The following is a 20,047-nucleotide window of genomic DNA, read 5'->3' on the forward strand; positions in this document are numbered from 1 at the left end:
AATGGCATTTATCACTTCTAAGAGGCCCCACGATTGTGAAATACACTTGGCGGTTCCCCTATGATTAGAGCTACAATGGTCTTAAGAGCAAAAGTCATAGGCTAAGTGGCTGCACACTGTATTCAGAGTACTGTGCTTGTATGCATCATGACACACCTCTGCTGCTTTTCTAACAACTTTCTTCTTGTGATTAGACAGTGGATTAGAGTTGGCAAGGTGGCTGTTGGCTGAGTGCTTCAGTCCTTCTCCTGGCTTACACAAATGAAACCAGCAGGAAAGGCTGCTTCAGAAAGTGCCCCTGATAAGGCGTAATGTTTTCCATGGGCTTTTTGGGCCCTGCACACAATGAGCGTTACAGCAGGAATCATAGGATGTCTACGGTTACGATTAGACCCCTGCTGCTTTTACGATCCTAATGGCTGCCACTATCCCTCTTTGCTCTTCCTGTTCCACTTCCTGAACAGCAGGTTTTCAGCAACAGTCTAAGACCACATTTCAGCAGTCCAAAGGAGGGACCAAAAGGTGATCCTGTGAACAATACAAAAATGCTACTGCTTTGAGTCACACAAGTTTGGGAAAAGTAATGGCAGAATTACAGTTGCACACTGCATTCTGAGCACTTTTTCTTCTATGAAGTATGAAAGAGAATAATTCCTAGGATACACTCTAGCCTCAGCCTACTCCCTCCCAAAAAAGTGCCTTACATAAGATGTCCTTATTATCGACTAGTAACTTGGATTCATGCTATCTCTTCGGAAACCTGAAATAATACCACTGGAAAGGGAAAAAGTTGATTAAATTAAAAGTACCAGAAGGCTTAAACTCTGGCTATATCACTGGAAAACTAAGTTCATTTCTGGCCTTGTTAAGAATCGTGATTCATCACCGAGAATAAAATAAACTAGGTGGCAGGCAATTAGTGTGCTTTGTGTGAACCTAATGGTCCTGTTTGCAGTGAGCGATGAGACACAAACCCATAATCAAGGCATAATTTATCTTAAGAAAATTTTATCTTGGAACTAAACAAGGATTAAAACAGTAGTTTTATGCCAAGGAGATGGCTGAGTCCTGGCTTTACAAGTGTACCCAGCACCCACTGCCTTTTCTTGAAGTTAAAAATAATGGATGTTAAAATAATGGCATATCAAATATACATCCCTACAGAATGATAAAATACAAAATGATGAGGTATGAATTTGTACCTGTATGAGTGTGTGGGCTGCTTACGCATGAGCATCAAAACTGCAAGCGACTTGTGGAGCTCCTCCCAAATGTCTACTACCATGACTTTGATTCCACCCACCTCGTCTGGCCATAAATATTAGCCAAAAGCTATTTTAAAACTGTTTTAGGGATCCATGACAAAATTAGTTCTCTGACCCCCAGTAGAGCAGTGCTTAGAAGAAGGTATAAAAATTGTTCTAAAAATTGCTAGAAACAGTATTACTTATAAAAGGTGGTAGTTTTAAAGACTTAAATTTTCCACTGAAATCCACCAAGCCTGAAGGGGATGTGTTATGTTTTTCTGATTCTTGTAGACAAGTGGAGGCCAACCTTTTTGGCAGGCATACCGCAAATTAGCCCCATACCCTCTCCAAGTGGCACTCTGATCCTTTTCCCTTATCTGATCTGCTGCTCTGCTTTCTGCTTCCTGCCCTTTCTAACACTGTGCACCCTGTTTCCTCCCTTGTCTGTTATGTGTTACACACGCACACTGCCTGCGCCACTTGTGGCACTGATGCTACAGGTTGGCCACCCCTGCTTTAGACTGACTGCTCAGTTCAGGCTGAGGCAATCCCTGCGTTGCTCTAATATATGCTATGGAGGTATAGTTTCCCAGTTGTATACATTAGCTGGACATCACTAGAGCACACTGCACTCTTCCTGTAATTTTTCCAGTGTCCCCTTCATGCCAGCCTATAATTTCTAAGCATTTTCATAGTAACAGTATAGAAGTCTCTACTGGATTTCATAGAGTTGCTAGCACTTCTCCCTTTTCCAGGGTAAAATCTCTACTTGAGGTAGTCTTTTGATTGGTTGGGGTTGTTTTGCCCTTGGTTGGATTTTCTGGGGTAGAGTGTCATTCCCATGATAAAGCTTTTTCAGAGAGGAAGCTTTTGCAGCTTTCCTACAGACTATCAGACTTAAGTGTCCTGCCATTCTGGAAGGCTGTTAGATCCCCCTGACCAAGATCCCTTTATCATGAGTTCAGGGCTGGCATCCACTGTTACTGAGGAGTCAAATAGCATCCTGATGCTTCATACCATGCTGACAAATGAGGACTTTCTTCAGTGGAGAGTGGAAACAATCGCTTTACTAATTCTTCAGAGCACTTTCTGTTTCTTAACATCATCACTTCAGTCTTGTCTGGGTCTAGTTTGAGCTGGCTCTTCTTTATCCAGGAGTTGATTTCTTGTAGGCATTCTGATTTGTAGATATTGTCTACAACATCATGGAGACAGTAGTCCTCATAACCATAATGTCAGAACACTGCATAATCTTTCAAATATTTGTTCTCACAGTGCCCTACAGAAGTGCTATTATCCCATTTTAAAGGTGGGGTAAGAGTGATGTATCCCCATTTTACAGAGTGATGTTCCCACAGAAAGTTCCCACAGAAAGTCTATAGCAGTATAAAGAACGAAACCTGGTTCTCCCGTGTCCCAGATGAACACTAGGCCATTCTTCCTCTCAACTGAGATGCAGCACATCTCATCTTAGACATGTGGTGTGTATGTCTGTGTATACCTACCTTGGTTACAGATAAGCTCATGCTATATACAGTGTTTGGATGAAAATATATCACAGAAGCTAACTATTATATATGCCTTCATGCTCCCTGTTTACAAATGTTTCTCTCTAATGTACAGTGTTTAATTGCAAAGGCTTATAAGTTCATATTATCCCATGGGTTACAGGCGAGCCATTAAAACCCATATAAAGAGCACTGAAATTTGAAAGCTGCTAGGAAAATGAAAGGTCTATTAAATATTTATGGTAGGTTGTGAATCAGCTGCTTTACTGTTACTTAGTAAATAATAATAATTAAAAAAACTTCAGTATGATGACACTAATCGCAGGGCTTACCAGAAATAGCTTGCTGCATCCATGAGGAAGGTGATTGGGATTTGTTGGGTGGGCAGCATCTCACTGTAGGATGGGTATAACTCAATTTCTGTTCAAGTCAGTGAAAGTCTTTTTCTATTTTGGACAGTAGCTGCCTCATGCTTACACTGCATGATTCCGGGAGTGGTAGTCAATGTTCAGCTTTTTAAGCTTGATTAAAATGGGTGCTAGGCAAAATGGCATGAGAATCCAGTCTGAGTCAGGGGTTTCTTTCCTTTGAGTGTAGAGTTTTCCAAATTAATTTATTTTTTAAGCGTAAAAACAAATGACAAAAAGAGAGAGCTTCTTCCATTCAAACAGCATGGGGTCAAACGTTTACTCAAACATCCATAATCAGATCAAAACAATCACTACCATTCCTGACTTTAATTTCTGAAACAGGGTATCTTAATGCACAATTAAGCTTTTAGTTACAGGTAGAGATCCATAACAGGCCTTTACATGTCACTATTTGTTGATAATAACACTGGCTGCAGGTACTATACATGTATATCTTTATGTTTTATAACATCAATTTAAGCCTTAACCTACAAGAACCTTTACATGTGCTTGACTGTAAACCCATGAATAGTCCTGTTGACAGGTGTGGGATACAATTTGGAGCAAGAAGGGCCGATGCTATTTTTCAGAGACTACAGTAGTAACAAGCATGTCCTTAATTTCAGATTGGCACTGAGTGGGATGCCAAGGAAAGAGTATTTCGGAACTTTGGAGGACTTATTGGGCCAATGGATGAGCCCATTGGCATGCAGAAGTGGGGGAAAGGCCCAAATGTCACAGTTACTGTGATCTGGGTGGATCCAGTCAATGTCATCGCAGCTACGTATGATATTCTTATAGAATCTAGCGCAGAATTTACTCACTACAAACCACCATTGAATTTACCACTACGGCCTGGAGTCTGGACAATTAAAATTCTGCACCACTGGGTTCCTGTAGCTGAAACCAAATTCCTTGTTTCTCCTCTGACATTCTCCAACAGGCAGCCTATCAAGCAAGGTAAGTGTTTTTGCAGGTCTGGTAGGTATTACAGTTCTCAGAAGAGATGTAAAGTACAAAGATGAAGCAATACTTTACCCATTGCAATTGCTGTTGTTAAAAACATAGTGACACCATACTGCAAACGTATAAAAGAAAGTAATACTTTGTGTGCTAAATCTGAAGAAACTAGTGTTTGAAGACAACTGGAAGTAGCTATATTCAGTCTGTAAAATGTGGGAGTTTATTAGGTTCTGGATTATATGTTTAAAAATTTTAGACATGAAAATCTTAAGAACAGACAAACAAGCGATTTTGTAGGAATGCAAGTAGAGAGGAAGAGGCTGTTTGCATTCATTGCTACTTGTACACATTTTCACAAAGAGATACATAGCTTTTTATGCCATTTGCTAGTCAAAGACTTTATGTATAATAATGACCTCAGGTTATGAAATACTGCATTCATCAGCATTTCCTGAGCCAGATGTGATATATGCCTCAACTCAAATCACTGCCTTTCCCAACTTTCTCCATAGATGCCAAAGCCTTTCCCTGTAATCTCTACAGAAGTGGGTTATACACATATAGGGTTCTGTATACATGAATTTACTGGTGACTCCAAAAAGGTTAAGACAAAGCCTAGGCTTTCATAGATTCATAGATTGTAAGGCCAGAAGGGACCTTGGAAGATCATTGGATCCAGCCCCCTGCACCAAGCAGGAAAGATAACTGGTGATTAGGTGACCCAGCAAGGTGTCTGTCTAGTCTTCTCTTAAAGGTTTCCAGGGTAGGTGATTGCACCACCTCTGGAGGGAGCTTATTCCACAGTCTGGACACCCTGACTGCGAAGAAGTTTTTCCTAATGTTGAGCCTGAATCGGTCTTCCAGGAGTTTATAGCCCCCTAGTTTTCCCCTCGGGTGCCCTGGTGAACAGTCGCTCACCGAGCCCTTGATGCTTGATGCACTCCCCTAGTGTAGCAGTAAGCTGCTACCAGGCCCCCTCTCAGCCTTCTTTTCTTCAGGCTGAAGAGTCCCAGATCCCTCAGCCTTTCCTCAGATGGCTTGCCTTTTAAGACTCTGATCATACAGATGTCTCTTCTCTGGACTCTCTCAAGCTTGTCCATGTCCTTGTTAAAGTGTGGTGCCCAGAATTGGACATAGTACTCAAGCTGAGGTCTCACCAGTGCTGAGTAGAGCAGAAGAATCACCTCTTTGGTTTTGCTGAAGATACATCAATTACTTACTCTAGGGGTGGGCAATTATATCAGCTGGAGGGCCAATTAATGAGTTCTGGTGAGCTGTCAAGGGTTGCAACGGTAGCCCTGTCCCTTGACAGGTACTCTGCCCCTGCCCCAGATGCTGTCTTGGGACCAGAAGTAAACCTTTTGGGAAGGGGGTTTCCTATCTTGGAACCAGAAAAAAACAAACGAATTATAGACTAAAAATCAAACATCTACAATAACATTTTTTTTTTCAAAAAATATTTTTGGCCTGATTTGTACATGTTTGTATCGTGTGTATAGAGGTGATTGCATAATAGCTCAAAATGAGGTCTTATTCTTGTATATTGCGGGCATGAGGGTGTATGGGTGGGTATGGAGTTTGTGGGGGGCTCTGGGTGTATAAATGTGGATGTGTGTGTAGGGGAGGGTGTGTGTGTGGATGTATTTGTATGGGAATGTAGGCAGGTGTGGGCAGTGTGGGTAGATGGGCATAGGGTTTGTGGGGGGCTGTGGGTGTGTGTGGGGTGGGGATGTGGGTTGATATAGGGGACTTTGTGGGGGGCTGTTTGTGGGGAGATGTGTGGGTGGGTATGGGGTTTGTAGGGAGCCGTGTGTGGGGTGTGGGTCGGGTGTGTGGAAGAACAGTATGGGGGAGTGTATGTGTGGTGGTGGGGTGGGTGTGTGTGTGGGCCCCCCTAAAAACACGCCTCCCCCATTGCACACAGCCCCTGAAGCCAGTGGCAGCAGCAGGTGGAACCCCTGACAGTGATGCAGTGACTGCACGTGGCAAGATGAAGCCAGCGGTGCAGATCATGGGGTTCAGCCAGGGTGGCAGCAAGAGGGGTAGAGCCAGTCTTGTCCATAACACAGAGCTCCCCGTCATTCCCCATGATCTGCATTTAGCAGTGAGTGGGGCCAGAGCCCTGGCTCCATTGCGTGGGACCAGGAGGCATGCAGCTTGGGTAGAGAACCTGGAAACTGCATGCAAGCCCCGTGCAATGGAGCCAGGCAGACTCTGCTGGCCCAGGCTCCACACTCCTGCTGCCCTGCCTTGGATCCCTGCTGGCCTTGGCCCTGGACCCAGCCCCAGCCCTGGGGCATCAGCGTGGGCCCCATGCTCCTGTTCAGCTGCCACTTTGCTCCTACCTGCCACTGCCATCATTCTTCCATGCCCACCCACTCTCCTGCCACTGCCACCACCACTCCACTCCACTGCTGCCCTTCCCCTGCCACTTCCCCCCCTGCCCACCTGGGAAATTCCCTCAATCTTAAGTGAAATGATAAAGGCATGACCTGGTTAGTTGTCTCAAGTGCTATTAGAATATTCATATGTCCAAGCAGCGATTGCCAATAAGAACCCATATTTATTTGAATGTCCTTTACATTTGTTAAGCATGTATAAAGAGCCGTAAGTGGGGGACAGCATTTTTCAGTCTTACCCGGTTCTCATTCAAAACAAGTTTGTTGCTATGAATATCTTTGCCATTCTTACCTGTTGGAGTTTGTCTATTTAATATTAATATTCATAATATCGGTTATTTTTAAGTTGCTAGATACATGAGCTGTCCTATTAAGTGTTCAGAAGTAGTTCTTCATTCTGACAGTGTAGCAAATAATCTGAATTGAGTATTTACCTTATAGAGGAACGTGCTGCTTCTGTAATGCAAACATCACCAGGCAACTGCTGAGAGCTAATGTAATCCTAATCTTCCTCAACAGGAGCTTGATTCCACACATTTCTCACCAGAACAACAAACTTGCTGGTTTTTTCTTTTAACATTTGTTGGCAACATTTTGCAGCAGATACTATCCCAGCAACATGCTGCTACCATTATTAACTAATAGACAAAGATAAGTAGGAAAATGCACCATATGAACAGAATAGACATTTTAGAGTTTGAGGCAACCAAGCTTACATCTTGATATTGACTTACTTCGTGTGAATTAATTTATTGTATGCCCTTTGCTAATTCAATCGTTACCGAAGAAGTTGAATGGAAAATATAGTACATAGGCAGTGGAAACAGTTACAGCCTTGGTTGTTTTCTGTGCACAGCTGTAGGGCCTAATGGACAGTTCAGCATTTCTCAGACCTAAGTAAGATTGTACTACTTATGACTAAAAGCCAAAATTCCTGTTGATCCAAATTCAAATCTGTAATGACACCATTGAAAAAATGTTTCCTGTTCATTCAGTGGGAGAAAATCAGGTTCATATTTGTTCAGCCAAATTGGCTGTGGTAATTGTAGGTTACTACAAGCATGGAATATAGAGCTTGGGAACAATATTATTTGGAGGAGAAAAAAAAACAGTAATGATTTGCTACTGCTACAGTGACGTGTAATCTCCAGATGTCCGATGACATGAAAATAAAAGAAAAATTTATTCCAGGGGCAGATAGTGACACACCATTGTAGTTAAAGTTATACTGACATTTACCGTGCACATTTAGACTCTTTATTTTTTTTCAAAGCTTTTTGATCCAGCCACAATATTGTACTCTATACAGAAATATCATATAGCTTTGATTTCCCAGTTCTTGTCACCACTTCATTATTTAAACATATTTTTCTGTGCCAAATAAGGGCATTGTGAACCCATGATGTAAAAACTGAAAACAATACACAGGCTAACAAAAAACATCTAAAATCAAGAAATAGTGCTATTAGTAGTGTATTCAAATTGAAATAAAATATACACCAAATTTTATTCAGGAGTTGTTGACAGACGGGAGCAAAGTATTTTTATTAGAGAATTTCTATTTTTCTAAATATCAGAGATTGTTGCATATACCATCTTAGACAATGAATTAGTAAACTGAAAGATGCTTCCAGAATGTATTGCAGCACTTTGCATGTTTGGTTTAATGCTTTAATCATTAAACTGTATGTATTACAGATATAAGAACTTGCATAAAAATACCGCCCATACAATTTGCATGCAAGTGTGGGTATTCATTTACCTGCATAATTTGCATCTGTAACTATGGGACTGCACATACACATTAGCTGCATACACATTTATGCTTCAGCTATAGCGATGGTAAAGCACAGATGCCTGGATAACCTGACTGGCAAACAGGCAAGCAAGGATTAAATCAGAAAAAAACAACTAACCAGGTCATGCTTTTATCATTTCACTCAAGATTTAGGGAATTTTTCCTGAAAAGGCAGAACAGCTTTTCATTTACCATCCCCATGGAAGTAATAAGAACATTCACTTTTCCGTTGGATATAGTCATTCCTATATCGTGATTCAGAATGGTCAAGCCATGTGGAATAAGTAATACTGGCAAAGCTGCCCACAAGGATGTTTCCCTTAACATTTTATATTACCAGGAGATGTGGCTAGTGCATACATTCACCATGCCTTTTTATGGCTAAAAGGCTGTTCATGCAAACCTAAAACACACAACAGGATAAAGAGCTTTGTTGTTATATTATATCCAGATGGGCTTGTCTGACCAAATGTAGAAACAATAGGCTCATTGCCCATTATGAAAAGTAGAACCATAAGAGTAAAACCAAAAGTTTTTTCAATCAAGTTAATAAACACATGGAGATGGTCAGTCCATTTCCACTGCAGATAAAGACTCCCTAGGCCCATTTAATAGAGTTCCCAACCTTACTTTTTCTTCTTGGTCTTATCCCCTTGGTCTGAGCTCTGTGCCACTCTCATCACCGCTCAAATATTTCTGAAGGAAGGTCACTCGGGGGACCCAGAGCCACCAGAATACTGCAGAAATTAAATTCCTGTGTAGAGAAGGGGAAGGAACAAAATGTGTAGAGAGAGGAAAGCAGGAAGGAAAAGATTTTAGAGGACCATTAAAGACTATAAGAAGACACAGAGGACACAAAGATCTGGTATCTGGAAAACATACCACTCCCTCTTCAACTGTATGCACAAATAAAACAGGCATTAATTTTCCTTTCATGTCTTCACCCGAGTCAGTAACCCCCAAGGCTAGGGAAAGATATTCAAAAAGCTAGAGCCTGAATTGATTCAATCTTTGTAGGTTAGTCTAAACTGCCTAGATTGAACAGTTTTGCAGGTGAATAGACATTCAGGACATGGAGGTACATGCCTACAGTAACTCAGGCCAGAAGCTTGGGGGGGGGGGGGCGGGGGCGGAGTGCTAGAGCACTCCATTGGCTGCAGTCCAGTCCCAGCAGTAGCCTCAAGTGAACTGGCCAGGGAGGGGGTTTAATTCCCCACTCCCTGTTCCTCTGGCGCAGACCCAAGCCAGGGTCTACATGGCGCTCCCCACCTGCCGTTGCAGAGGTGGGAGCAGGGGCACATCCAGATGCTGGCCAGCATGACCCTTAAGGTAGAGGGGGTTTATTTCCCCTCCACCACATCTGCCCCAGGGAACCGGGGGCTGCCAGCCTCAACCGCTGCCATCACCTCTGATCACTCCCTGCACAGGGTAAGCAGTGGAATAAGTTTCCTCCCTGCCCCTTCCACCAGATACCAGAGAGAGGGGGGAAATAATCCCCCTCCCTGCCCCCTTGCCTAAGGGGGCCATGCCAGCTGCCTTCTGGCTGTGCCTCTGCCCCTGCCACTGGAACGGGAAAGGGGCAGGAACTGTGATGGGGGCAGCAGCTCCTCCCTTGGTTTCCTGGGGATTGCAAGCCTCGTCCCAGCACTTCCCATAGTGCAGCCTTGTGCTGGGAAGAGGTTTGAACTAAAATAACCTCCCCCCCGTCCCATCTGCCTCAGGAGGCTATGCTGGTTGGCATCTGGCTGCGCCCCTGTCCCTGTCACTGGAGTGGCAAGTGGGGATTGCCAAGCAGACCCCAGCTTGGGTCCATACCAGCGGGACAGGGAGGGGGAATTAAAGCCCATCCCTGACCAGTTTACTTAAGGCTGCTGCTAGGGTTGGCCACACCACCACTGCTGGAGCATCAAGCAGAGAAATGTCTGGCAGGGGTCCATGCTGGTGGGACAGGGGAGGGAGGGAGGAATAAACCTCTTCCCTGCCCCCCTCACTTTAGGAGGGCTGGCATGTAGTCACGCCCCTGCCCCTGCTCAGCTAGGGAGCAGAGGGTTGGGGCCAGCCCTGCACAACTGGAGCAGAGAGCATAGCCCCGCCCAGGGCTGCAGAGCATGCTGGGATGCTTGTGGACTCTTGTTTAAGTTAAAGCAGGAAGGGGCCTGGGACACAAGTTGCATAAACTGGTTTGAGCTCGGTCCATTAAGTCCAATACTACATTCAGCCAGGTTTATCTTAAACTGATTTCAGTCATTTTGAAACTGGTTTATGTGCACTGAACTTCTGTTCTATTATAGGTTGAAACCAGTTTCTGATCGCTTAAACCAGTTTATGTGTAACTTCTGTCCCTCGCCCAAGTCTCCCAGATCCTGCCATGTACATGAAGGTGTGGAAAAGACCACACTCTTCTCCTCTTCTTCCTCATACCTTGGCACATTTGGGAGGAAGAATGTGGGGCTGATGGGCCCTCAAATTCCCTCACAGAGAATATCTCTTCTTCTATTCCTTTTAATACTCACTTTCCCTCTGGCTTCACCCTTTCTGGCTTCACCCTTTCTCTGCTCCCCCACAAACCATCCTATTATCTCCATCAACTTCCTATGGTCCCAGTCCTCTCCATGTATTTCCCTGCCTCCTTACCTTCTAATCCCCTTCCCTGCCTCTTCCTAACCCCAGTGCTCATGCAAAATCACTATTCATGGAATCATATAAAATTAGGGTTGAAGGGATGTTCAGGAGTTCTTCTAGTCTAAACCCCTGCTCAAAGCAGGACCATCCCCAACTATATCATCCCAGCCAAGGATTTGTCAAACTGGGTCTTAAAAACTTCCAAGGATGGAGATTCCACAGTCTTTCTGAGTAGCCTGTCCCCATGCTTTACTACCCTCCTACTTTCAGAGTTTTATTCCCCCCTACTTCTCTAGCCTTCCCCATTTTCCCTAACTGTGGAACAGAAACATTAGAAGAATCTAAATGTATTATGAATACCTCATGCCTGGGATTCATGTATTGGAGCCCCCAGACCATAAGCAGACTCAGGTCCATCATTATGTGATTATCTTAATGGCCATTCATTCTCCCTCTAGTCAATCGATGCTTATTCATTAATCAGTTCTGCACTCTGCTATAATAATTCCCTTGCTGGACAGCAGGTAGAACATACCAAGCAATCCCTCTCCCATAGCTCTGCAGAACATGTGTAATTTATTCTCTCTTAGAATATAGGGCCTTTTCTAAATTAGTTGTGCAGATTAATAGGGGACATTTCTCAAAGGGAAAAAAAACCAGAAGTAGATGGTTGCCATAGGCCTGCAGATCATTCCATGAACACTCCTGAAACCAGGGTTTGGACTTCCAGTGCAAGAGTGCAGCATAGTTTCATTCTTGTGAACCGCCATTACCCCAGCAACAGTCTGGCTACAAATGCTCGCTCATACCTAATCTTACTGCATGTAAACATTTAAGTTTCTTAGCACCTGGGAGTTTAGCATGTATCTTTCTAGGGTTGGGGAGTCAAACTCACTCCACACCCAAGGCAAGATGCAGACCAAATAGACTCCTTGAAAATTTGAGTCCAAAAATTTGGTGGTGGGAGAGCAGTAGCAGCAATTGCTGCTGTTGCTGGTCCCCCACTGCCAAATATCTGGACCTATGGGGAGCCCCACAGGGAAGTACAGGTCCTAATGAAGGCAGTAAAGGGTGTGATCCTAAGACATGGGCCAGCTAGAGGCAGCACAGGACTGATCAGTAAACATGGGGCCCAATCCAGGTGTGCAGGGGCTGGGGATACAGTGCGGGAACAGGCAGAGGTAGTTCAAGGTCTGATCCTGGTGGTACAGCACAGGACCTAATCCTAGTTCCTGGGATCCTGTCCAGCCCAGGAGCTGGACTGGCCCCACACCATTCATCCAGCTCACAGGGCCAAAAGGTAGAACACCACTGCCTTAGAGAACAAGAGTACATACAGCAGTGGCTGGGGTGCAGACAAAGGAGCTTCACTTCTCAGTTTGAGTTTATACTTATGACAGAGTTTTCAGTGTTCTCCCACTGGAGTGATGATAATCAGTATTAATGTGTTTAATATTTATACAGTACTTATTTCATTAAAGGTAAATGGATTTCTGTGAGCCAATAAGCTGATTCATGACTGGGGCAGTCCAAAAAAGCTCATGCACTCCATTTTTCCATCTCTTTTTCCTCAGGGCAGTTCTAGTAACAAATAGAAGATAAGGTGTTCAAGCAAATACAGAACACTTAGTAAAAGAGACCCTTCCTACAGCTCTTAGCTAGGATGGGGGAAGACATCTTCCCTAAATCTGAGTCTCCTGGGCTAGGGACAGACATTCAAAAACCCTGAGCATGAGATGATTCTATCTTTGCAGGTTAGTCAAACCTGGCTAGGCTGAATTGGTTTGTAACTGAACAGACATCCTCTCTGGACTGAGGAAATGCAGACACATGCCTGCAGTGGCTCAGACTAGAAGTCAGGGGGAGCTAGAGCAGCCCTCCCTTCCCTGCTACAATGCTGAGCAGAGTGGGGCATGTCCAAGCCCCAGCAGGATGCTCTGATTAGGGAGGTGTCCCCCCTGCCCTCACTGCTGTTGACCAGCCCAGCAGGGAGTTGATAACAGAGTGTTTATCAGACCATCAGAAAACAAAAGCCTCTCATTAGTTCAAGCTCTTCTTAAACAGCTTTTTCCAAGGAAGGAATGGAAGAACATTGCCAGATACCCGTCGATTAGCTCCCAAAAGCTCATAGCAGACACTGTCTTGTCTGTTTTTGTCCCTTTGTCCTGTCTGCCTTACACAGACACCTCTCAGCATTAGCTGGGGAATCAGAGCTTGAACAGGGATTGTTAGGGGCTAGAAGGGACCTTGCAGATCATTGGGACAAGCCCCCCCACTCCAGGCAGGAAGACAACTGGGGTCAAATGACCCCAGTGAGGTGGCTGTCCAGTCTCCTCTTGAGAATCTCCAGAATATATGACTGCACTACCTGTGGTGGGAATTTATTCCACAGTCTGGTCACCTGGACTCTGAAGAAGTTTTTCCTGGTATTAAGCCTGAAGCAGCCTTCCAGGAGTTTATTGGTCCTCATCTTCCCCGGGGTGCCCTAGTGAGCAGTTATTCACCGAGCTCCCAATGCACTCCTCTGACATAGCAGTAAGCTGCTATCGAGTCCCCTCTCAACCTTCTTTTCTTTAGGCTTAAGAGGCCCAGGTCCCTCAGCCTTTCCTCGCATGGCTTGCCTTGCAAGTCCCTAATCATATGGGTGGCTCTTCTCTGGAACCTCTCAAGCTTTTTCACATCCTTACTGAAGTGCAGCATCCAGAACTGGACGCAGTACTCCAACAGCGGTCTCACCAGTGCTGAGTACAGTGGGAGTATCACTTCCTTAATATTACGTGAGATGCATTGGTTGATGCATGCCAGCATACTGTTTGTCCTGCTGACCGCCGCGTCGCACCGATGACTCATGCTCATGTGGTGGCCAGTCATTACCCCTAGGTCCCTTTCAGCCATGCTGCAGGTCAGGCTGTCACCTCCAAGCCTGTATGTATGTTGAGGGTTATTTGCCCCCAGATAGAGCACCTTACATTTTGGAAGTGTTAAACTTCATCTGGTTCCGGTCTTCATATGAAATCAATTAAGTCTGATACTACATTCAACCAGGTTTCAGCCACTTTCAAACTGGTTTATGTGCACTGAACATCTATTTTGTTACAGGTTTAAACCAGTTTCTAATCACTTCAGCCAGTTTCTGTGTAATGTCGTTCCCTAGCCCGGGTTGTTGCCCCTGTGTAAGAAGCAGAAACTTGACACGTAGCTTCTTGTAGGTCACAATCTTGCTTCTAACAACCTCAATTCTTTTTTGTAAAGGCGAAAAGGATCTAACAGCCTTACATGGATGTACATGTAACCCAGTGCCCTACTTCAGTCAGTGTTACTATAGAATACACCATATTTATCAATCATCTTCATTGAAGGTGTAGTGGGAAAGTTTTGTTCTACCAGTATTTATTTGCAGTTAGTTATTCAATTCCAACTCCAACAATAAGATTCTAATGGTTGGCATTCCACAAATGCTGCAAATCCCTTAAATTAACGAGGCAACATGACATGCTCTTGACTAAACATAATAATAGCAGTGGGTAAAGACTCTGCTTCAGAAAAACAAAATTACTGGATTCACCATCCTGAGAAAAACCCTAAAGACAAGGATTTGCTTAGAAATTTAGTTCAGATCCATTTGACAGGGAGTCGATTAGCTTTGCAATGAGCAAATGCAGAACTGTCTTGTTTGCTACAAGAGAAACAAACAAACCAAAGGTCAATAAAAATTACCTTCTTGCCTAAGGGTTTCAGTGGAATTCAAGCAAAGAAATAAAGCTCCACACTCCATGTCCCTTAAAAATTACAGACACAGAGTGTTAATATGCACCAAGGTAACTGGATTTGCCATTCCTAAATCCAACCATCTGTCTCGCATTACTTGCTTTTTTCTACAAAATGAAAAACCAAAAAAGTAAGTGGGTATTGGAGCCTTAGTCTTTGCAGCAGACTGTAGGACTTTAGCCGTTAGACAGAAGTTACAGTAAGTGGAATGAAGTCAGTTGTGCATGTAGCAAAGAGAATGAACAAAATGATTAGGCAAAAAACCCTGTTTCTTTCTTCAAGGGAGGGTCACTGAAAATGGATGGGCCACAATTTGCACTGTTGTACAGCTCACATCCTTCACTGAAATCAAAGGGGTTTCTCAGAGCTGGCCTTGGGAAAATGGTGCCCTGAATGAACTTGTATTTTGCCCCTCTCCTTCCCCACTAACTCCCCAAGTCAGCGGTGCTGCTGCAAACAGAGGCAGGTGGGCAGGGGCATGGGGTGCCATCTGGCTGGGAGGCAAAGCAGCTTGGTGCGCCAGGCAGGTGGGTGGGCAGGCACTGCTGCTGTCACACATGCTGACCAGCCTGGCTTCTTTGAAGCAACGGCTGGAGATGTGGGGTAGGCTGCACTGAGCACCACTCCTCCTGCCTAGGGCAGGGTGGAAAGAAGGGAGGGCTGCTAATACGGGCTGCTTGAACAGCTGTGTGGTGCGTGGTGTCCCCCTGACCATGGTGTCCTTGGCAGTCACCCACCACTAAGGCTGGCTCTGGGTTTCATGAGTATATTGGCCAGCAAAGAATTTGCTTCAGTGACTGCAGGACACTTAATTCTGGATTGTATGGGAGAATAGTATACTGTTCTAACAGAAGTATAGCTAGCTTATACTCCTTTGCTTTTTTCCCCAAGAGAGGAGTGAAAGACCAGAATGCTTTAAATACTAATTTTATAGGAAACTAAGGGCTGATTACGTGCACACACATGCATAAACATGTACATGCATATATAATATGAATGTAATAAGTAAGGCTAACAGCACTCTTTCTTGCATTGGTAGGTGCATCCTGAGCAGGTCTAGGGAGGTGATAATTACCCTCTATGCAGCATTGGTCAGGCCACAGTTGGAGTACTGTGTCCAGTTTTGGGCGCTGCACTTCAAGAGGGATGTGGATAACCTTGTGAGGGTTCAAAGAAGGGCCACTCATATGGTTGAGGGCCTGCGGGTAAGATCCTCTGAAGACAGACTGAGGGACCTGAATCTCTTCAGCCTCCACAGGAGAAGGCTGAGAGATGATCTTGTGGATGTCTACAAACTCATCATGGGGGTTCAGCAGAGAATAGGGGATACTCTGTTTACCAGGTTACCCCTCAGGGTTACTATGAATAATGGCCATAAATTAAAGGAGAGTAGATTTAGATTGGATATCAGAAAGAAATTCTTTACAGTGAGGGTTGCCAAAATATGGAATGGGCTTCCAAGGGAGGTGGTGCTTTCCCCTACCTTGGAGGTGTTCAAGAAAAGCTTAGACAGGCACCTAGGCTTAGCATGCTGTTTCTGTGGATCTTATTCTGAGGGTGCTGTCTTTCCCCATGTCCTGTATAGAAAAGCCAGGCACCTTCCTCAGGGTTATGATCTAATAAATGATATCACCTCTCCCAAGAGTTCTGCACATGTTTTGCTTGTAGAGCAACACAGCTAAAACCTGTATTCCTGAAACTAGAGCAGGAGTGGGCAAAATACAGCCCATGGGTCACATCCGGCCCACCAAGCACTTCCCTCTGGCCTGCATAATGGTGGCTGCCTCTCTAAAAGCCTCCGGCGGAAACAGCCGCAGTACCTCAGGCTGTTTCCTTGGGTTCTGGTTGCGAGGCATGCAGCTGAAGTCAGCTCCTCTCATGCTGCTCGGGACGGGACGGGACAAGCCTGGCCAGAGCAGCAGGGCTCAGCTGCACTTTCCCCCTGCCTACACCAGTCAGTCCCAAGCAGCACATGGCTCCACTGCTGCTTCTGCTGACCAGTGCAGACCCTGCTGGGCCTGTCCTGTTCGGAGCAGCATGCAGCTGAAGCTGGCTTCCCACGTGCTGCTGGGGACAGGAAGAGCCCAGGCAGGTCAGCACAGGCCAGCAGAAACAGCGGTGGAGCCATGCGTGGCTCCGGACTGACTGGTGCAGGCAGGGGGAAAGTGCAGCTGAGCCCCTGCTGCTCCGGCTGGCCTTGTCCCATCCTGAGCGGCACACGGCTCCACTGCCACTTCTGCTGGCCAGTGCAGACCCGGCCAGGCTTCTCCTGTCCCCAGCACCACGTGAGGAGCCGGCATCAGCTGCATGCCGCTTTTCCTGGCCAGATCTGTCCCATCTGGAGCAGCACGCGGCTGAAGCCGGCTTCCCCGGTGCTGCTGGGGATGGGGCGAGCCTGACTAGGTTGGCACTGGCCAGCAGAAGCGTTGGCAGAGCCTCCTCCTTTTGGGACCAGCTGGCACAGGTAGGGGGAAAGTTCTGGGAGAGGTCTGATGCCCCTGAAACCCCACTGCTGGGGCAGGATGTTAGAGGGGTCACAACCCCTTGCTACCTGGTCAGTTGCACAAGGGGAGGGACTTCCAGTGGCAAAGGTCAGGGGATGGGGCTTCCAGTAGCAAAGGTCAGGGGTCAGGGGGCAGGACGTCCGGTCCCAAGAAGGCAACCAGGGGGTGGAGCAACTGAAGGGGCGGCGCTACCCATGCAGCCCTCAACAGCTCGCCAAAACTCATCAAGTGGCCCTCTGCCCGAAATAATTGCCCGCCCGTGAGCTAGAGGAAGGAGGCACCTAAGTCCCTTTCAAGATCTAGACCTTTGCCTCTCTGTACTTCAGTTTCTTCATTTGAGTCTGGGATCAGTGGATGAAAAGTACAAGAGCTAATTTGCAGGAGTATTAATTACACAGTTAATTTTCACTTTGTACTACAACCTGGCATTCATCAAACTGAAAATATTACTTCTCTTTATTTTTAAGCAAGGTATTCCATGGGGTGAAGTTTTCCTCATATGTAACCATCCTACCACCAATAATATTTGTGTAATACCTTTCACACAAGGGATTCTTAAAGTACTGCATAATCGCTTACAAATTAAATATGTTAGCATTTTACTGCCTACCTTTGAAATGCAACCGAGTCTGAGGCTGAACACAGCAATCACTCACCAGAGCAGCACAACACAACACAACCATTTGGTGCTGGTGCTGAGTATCATGTACAACTCCTGGGAGTAGTTACGAAGTCTGAATGTAGTTGCTCAAGTTTGAATTTGTCAGGGGCCCTGAAAATTAACACCCTTATTCCAGCAAAAAGCAGTAAAGAAGCTTAATGTCAAGAGTTCAGTTTCATGTCAGTGTAGAGCCAGCAGACAGATTCAAGAGGAAAGATGCAACCTACTGAATCACATTCACTGTTTCTCAGGGTTTCGCTGCACCCCTTATTCCTTCAGATTCGTTACTCTTTAGGCTGGGAGGTCTGGCATGAATCATTGCTCGAGGTGATAAGGAGGTAGGCTCTGTTCCACCCCATCATCATTCTTGAGAATGACTCTCATTCTCTCTAGTAAGCAGTATACACAGCAGCCTCTAATTATATGAATTCTTGAAATTGCCTGTTTCAATCAGATGATCCTGCTAGAAATGCCAACTCTGTTTGTTTTGTTTCTTACTTAGAATATTTCCTTTTAATTAATATGTTTACAAACAATCTTGCTTATTTAATTGCTTCCAAAACAGGAAATTTAATCATGTGTACTTGTTTTATTCTTGAAGTACAGTCCTCTGGCAGCACATCTGACACACATCCCTGGCCCAAGCCCATTTTGTCTAAAAGATTTTGGAATTATCCAGAAGTGTAGATAAAACCACATTTTCAAATGAATGAGGATCTTTGAGTAGTGTGTCCTAATGGGGGTTTGGGGGGGAGAGGGGAGATCTCCTTAGGTTTAATTTAATCAGAGCGTTAGACTTGTGCAGCATTTGACATGGTTATATAAAGGACTTGAAAAATGCAAAGGAAAGTTCTAAGTAAATGTCCTTTTTTTCCCTAAAGTAAATATATAGATTTATTACCAGCACCTGAAAAACTGGCTTTTGCATGGAAGACAGGGCTCTGTGTCAGTCTGTACTGCAAACCCCATGAACATGTGGCAGGAATTGTAGACACAAATATGTAATTCCTGGCCTGTAAATGATATCTGAACACAGTGTGGCTTTCCCATCCTGGAGGGACTTGAATAAGCCCATTTTATGTTCTAGACTTTGTGTATCTTGGCAAGTTATGCATGTCCTCTGTACCGAGCTGAGTGCTGATGGTACAAGAAGTGAACTGAGGAGAAAGAGATATGTGTATAAACTGAGAATCCTCATCCATAGGATTTGCATTTTAGCAAAAAGGTGCACTGTGAATGTTTTTATAGGGCTGGACTCTTATCCAAGGAGTAGCACCTCAGTCTCCAAACTTTCTCGCTGAATTCTCTGCTGTAATTTGTGCAGTAACTAGTGCTGTTTAATGATAACAGACTATAAGAATATGACCCATTGTATTTGGCCTCAGTACCTTCAAATCAATATGACCAGTGATATTTCCTGGAATATTAAAGTTTTGGGCAATGTGCCATGTTTTGGCAAGGTGGAAGAATTCCTGTAAGAAAAGAACCACAATGCACAGAAAAGTGTCATTAGAAAATGTTTTCAATGCATTACTCACACCAGAACTTGAACTGTGATTACAGTTAAAAAATATGTTTCCAATAAAAATGGGCTGACCTGAAGTGCTTCCAGAAACCACATTGGGGTCACGCATTACATCAACTCAGTCTGCACTGTCCAACCTAGTGATGTGATCCTCCCAGTCTTTTGGAACGATACCACCCAGTGTTTGAACCACAACTGAGCCAATATACATATGTGGCTTATCCAGGGCCATAGGGAGGGGTGAATCTGTTCAAAGAAAAAAAGAGGCCCAAATCTCAGCATGTTCCCCAAAAGAAATAAAAGGTAACACATGAAAGTCTGGGAACATATGGCAGCATTTTTGTACCAAATATTATTCCATTGTTTTCCCTGTTCAAATTGTTCCCTTTCTCTTTTCAATTAAGCCCCAGTACAAGGATGATAGCTGTTTTCTGTGCCTCCTATTCATTTCCTTGTTCCACATGTCTTCACTGTTAACTCAGACAACCACATCCATATTTGCTGATGGAACAAGAAAATCAAATTTGCCAAATTTATAACCCAGTTAGGAATGATGGAAAAAATAAAGAATCTTTGAGATTTCAAGTCTGGACTCCATTTTAGTTCGTTCCCCAGGGAGTCCTGGTATCAGGGCCAGTATTT

General features: G+C 44.7%; 1 protein-coding gene across 2 annotated transcripts in view; it reads left to right on the top strand.

Annotated features, from left to right (window-relative positions):
* Positions 1–20,047, top strand: part of XYLT1 (xylosyltransferase 1) — a 333,774-nt gene that overhangs the window by 304,670 nt on the left and 9,057 nt on the right. For both annotated transcript variants that reach the window (XM_090023581.1, XM_090023582.1), the window contains exon 11: positions 3,792–4,125. In XM_090023581.1, the coding sequence (XP_089879707.1) occupies positions 3,792–4,125 (334 nt within the window). The remainder of the gene's footprint in view (positions 1–3,791; positions 4,126–20,047) is intronic.

Source organism: Crocodylus siamensis, chromosome 12 (genome assembly GCF_052110815.1).
Source record: "Crocodylus siamensis isolate JL-2025a chromosome 12, ASM5211081v1, whole genome shotgun sequence".
In the NCBI taxonomy this organism is placed as follows: domain Eukaryota; kingdom Metazoa; phylum Chordata; order Crocodylia; family Crocodylidae; genus Crocodylus; species Crocodylus siamensis.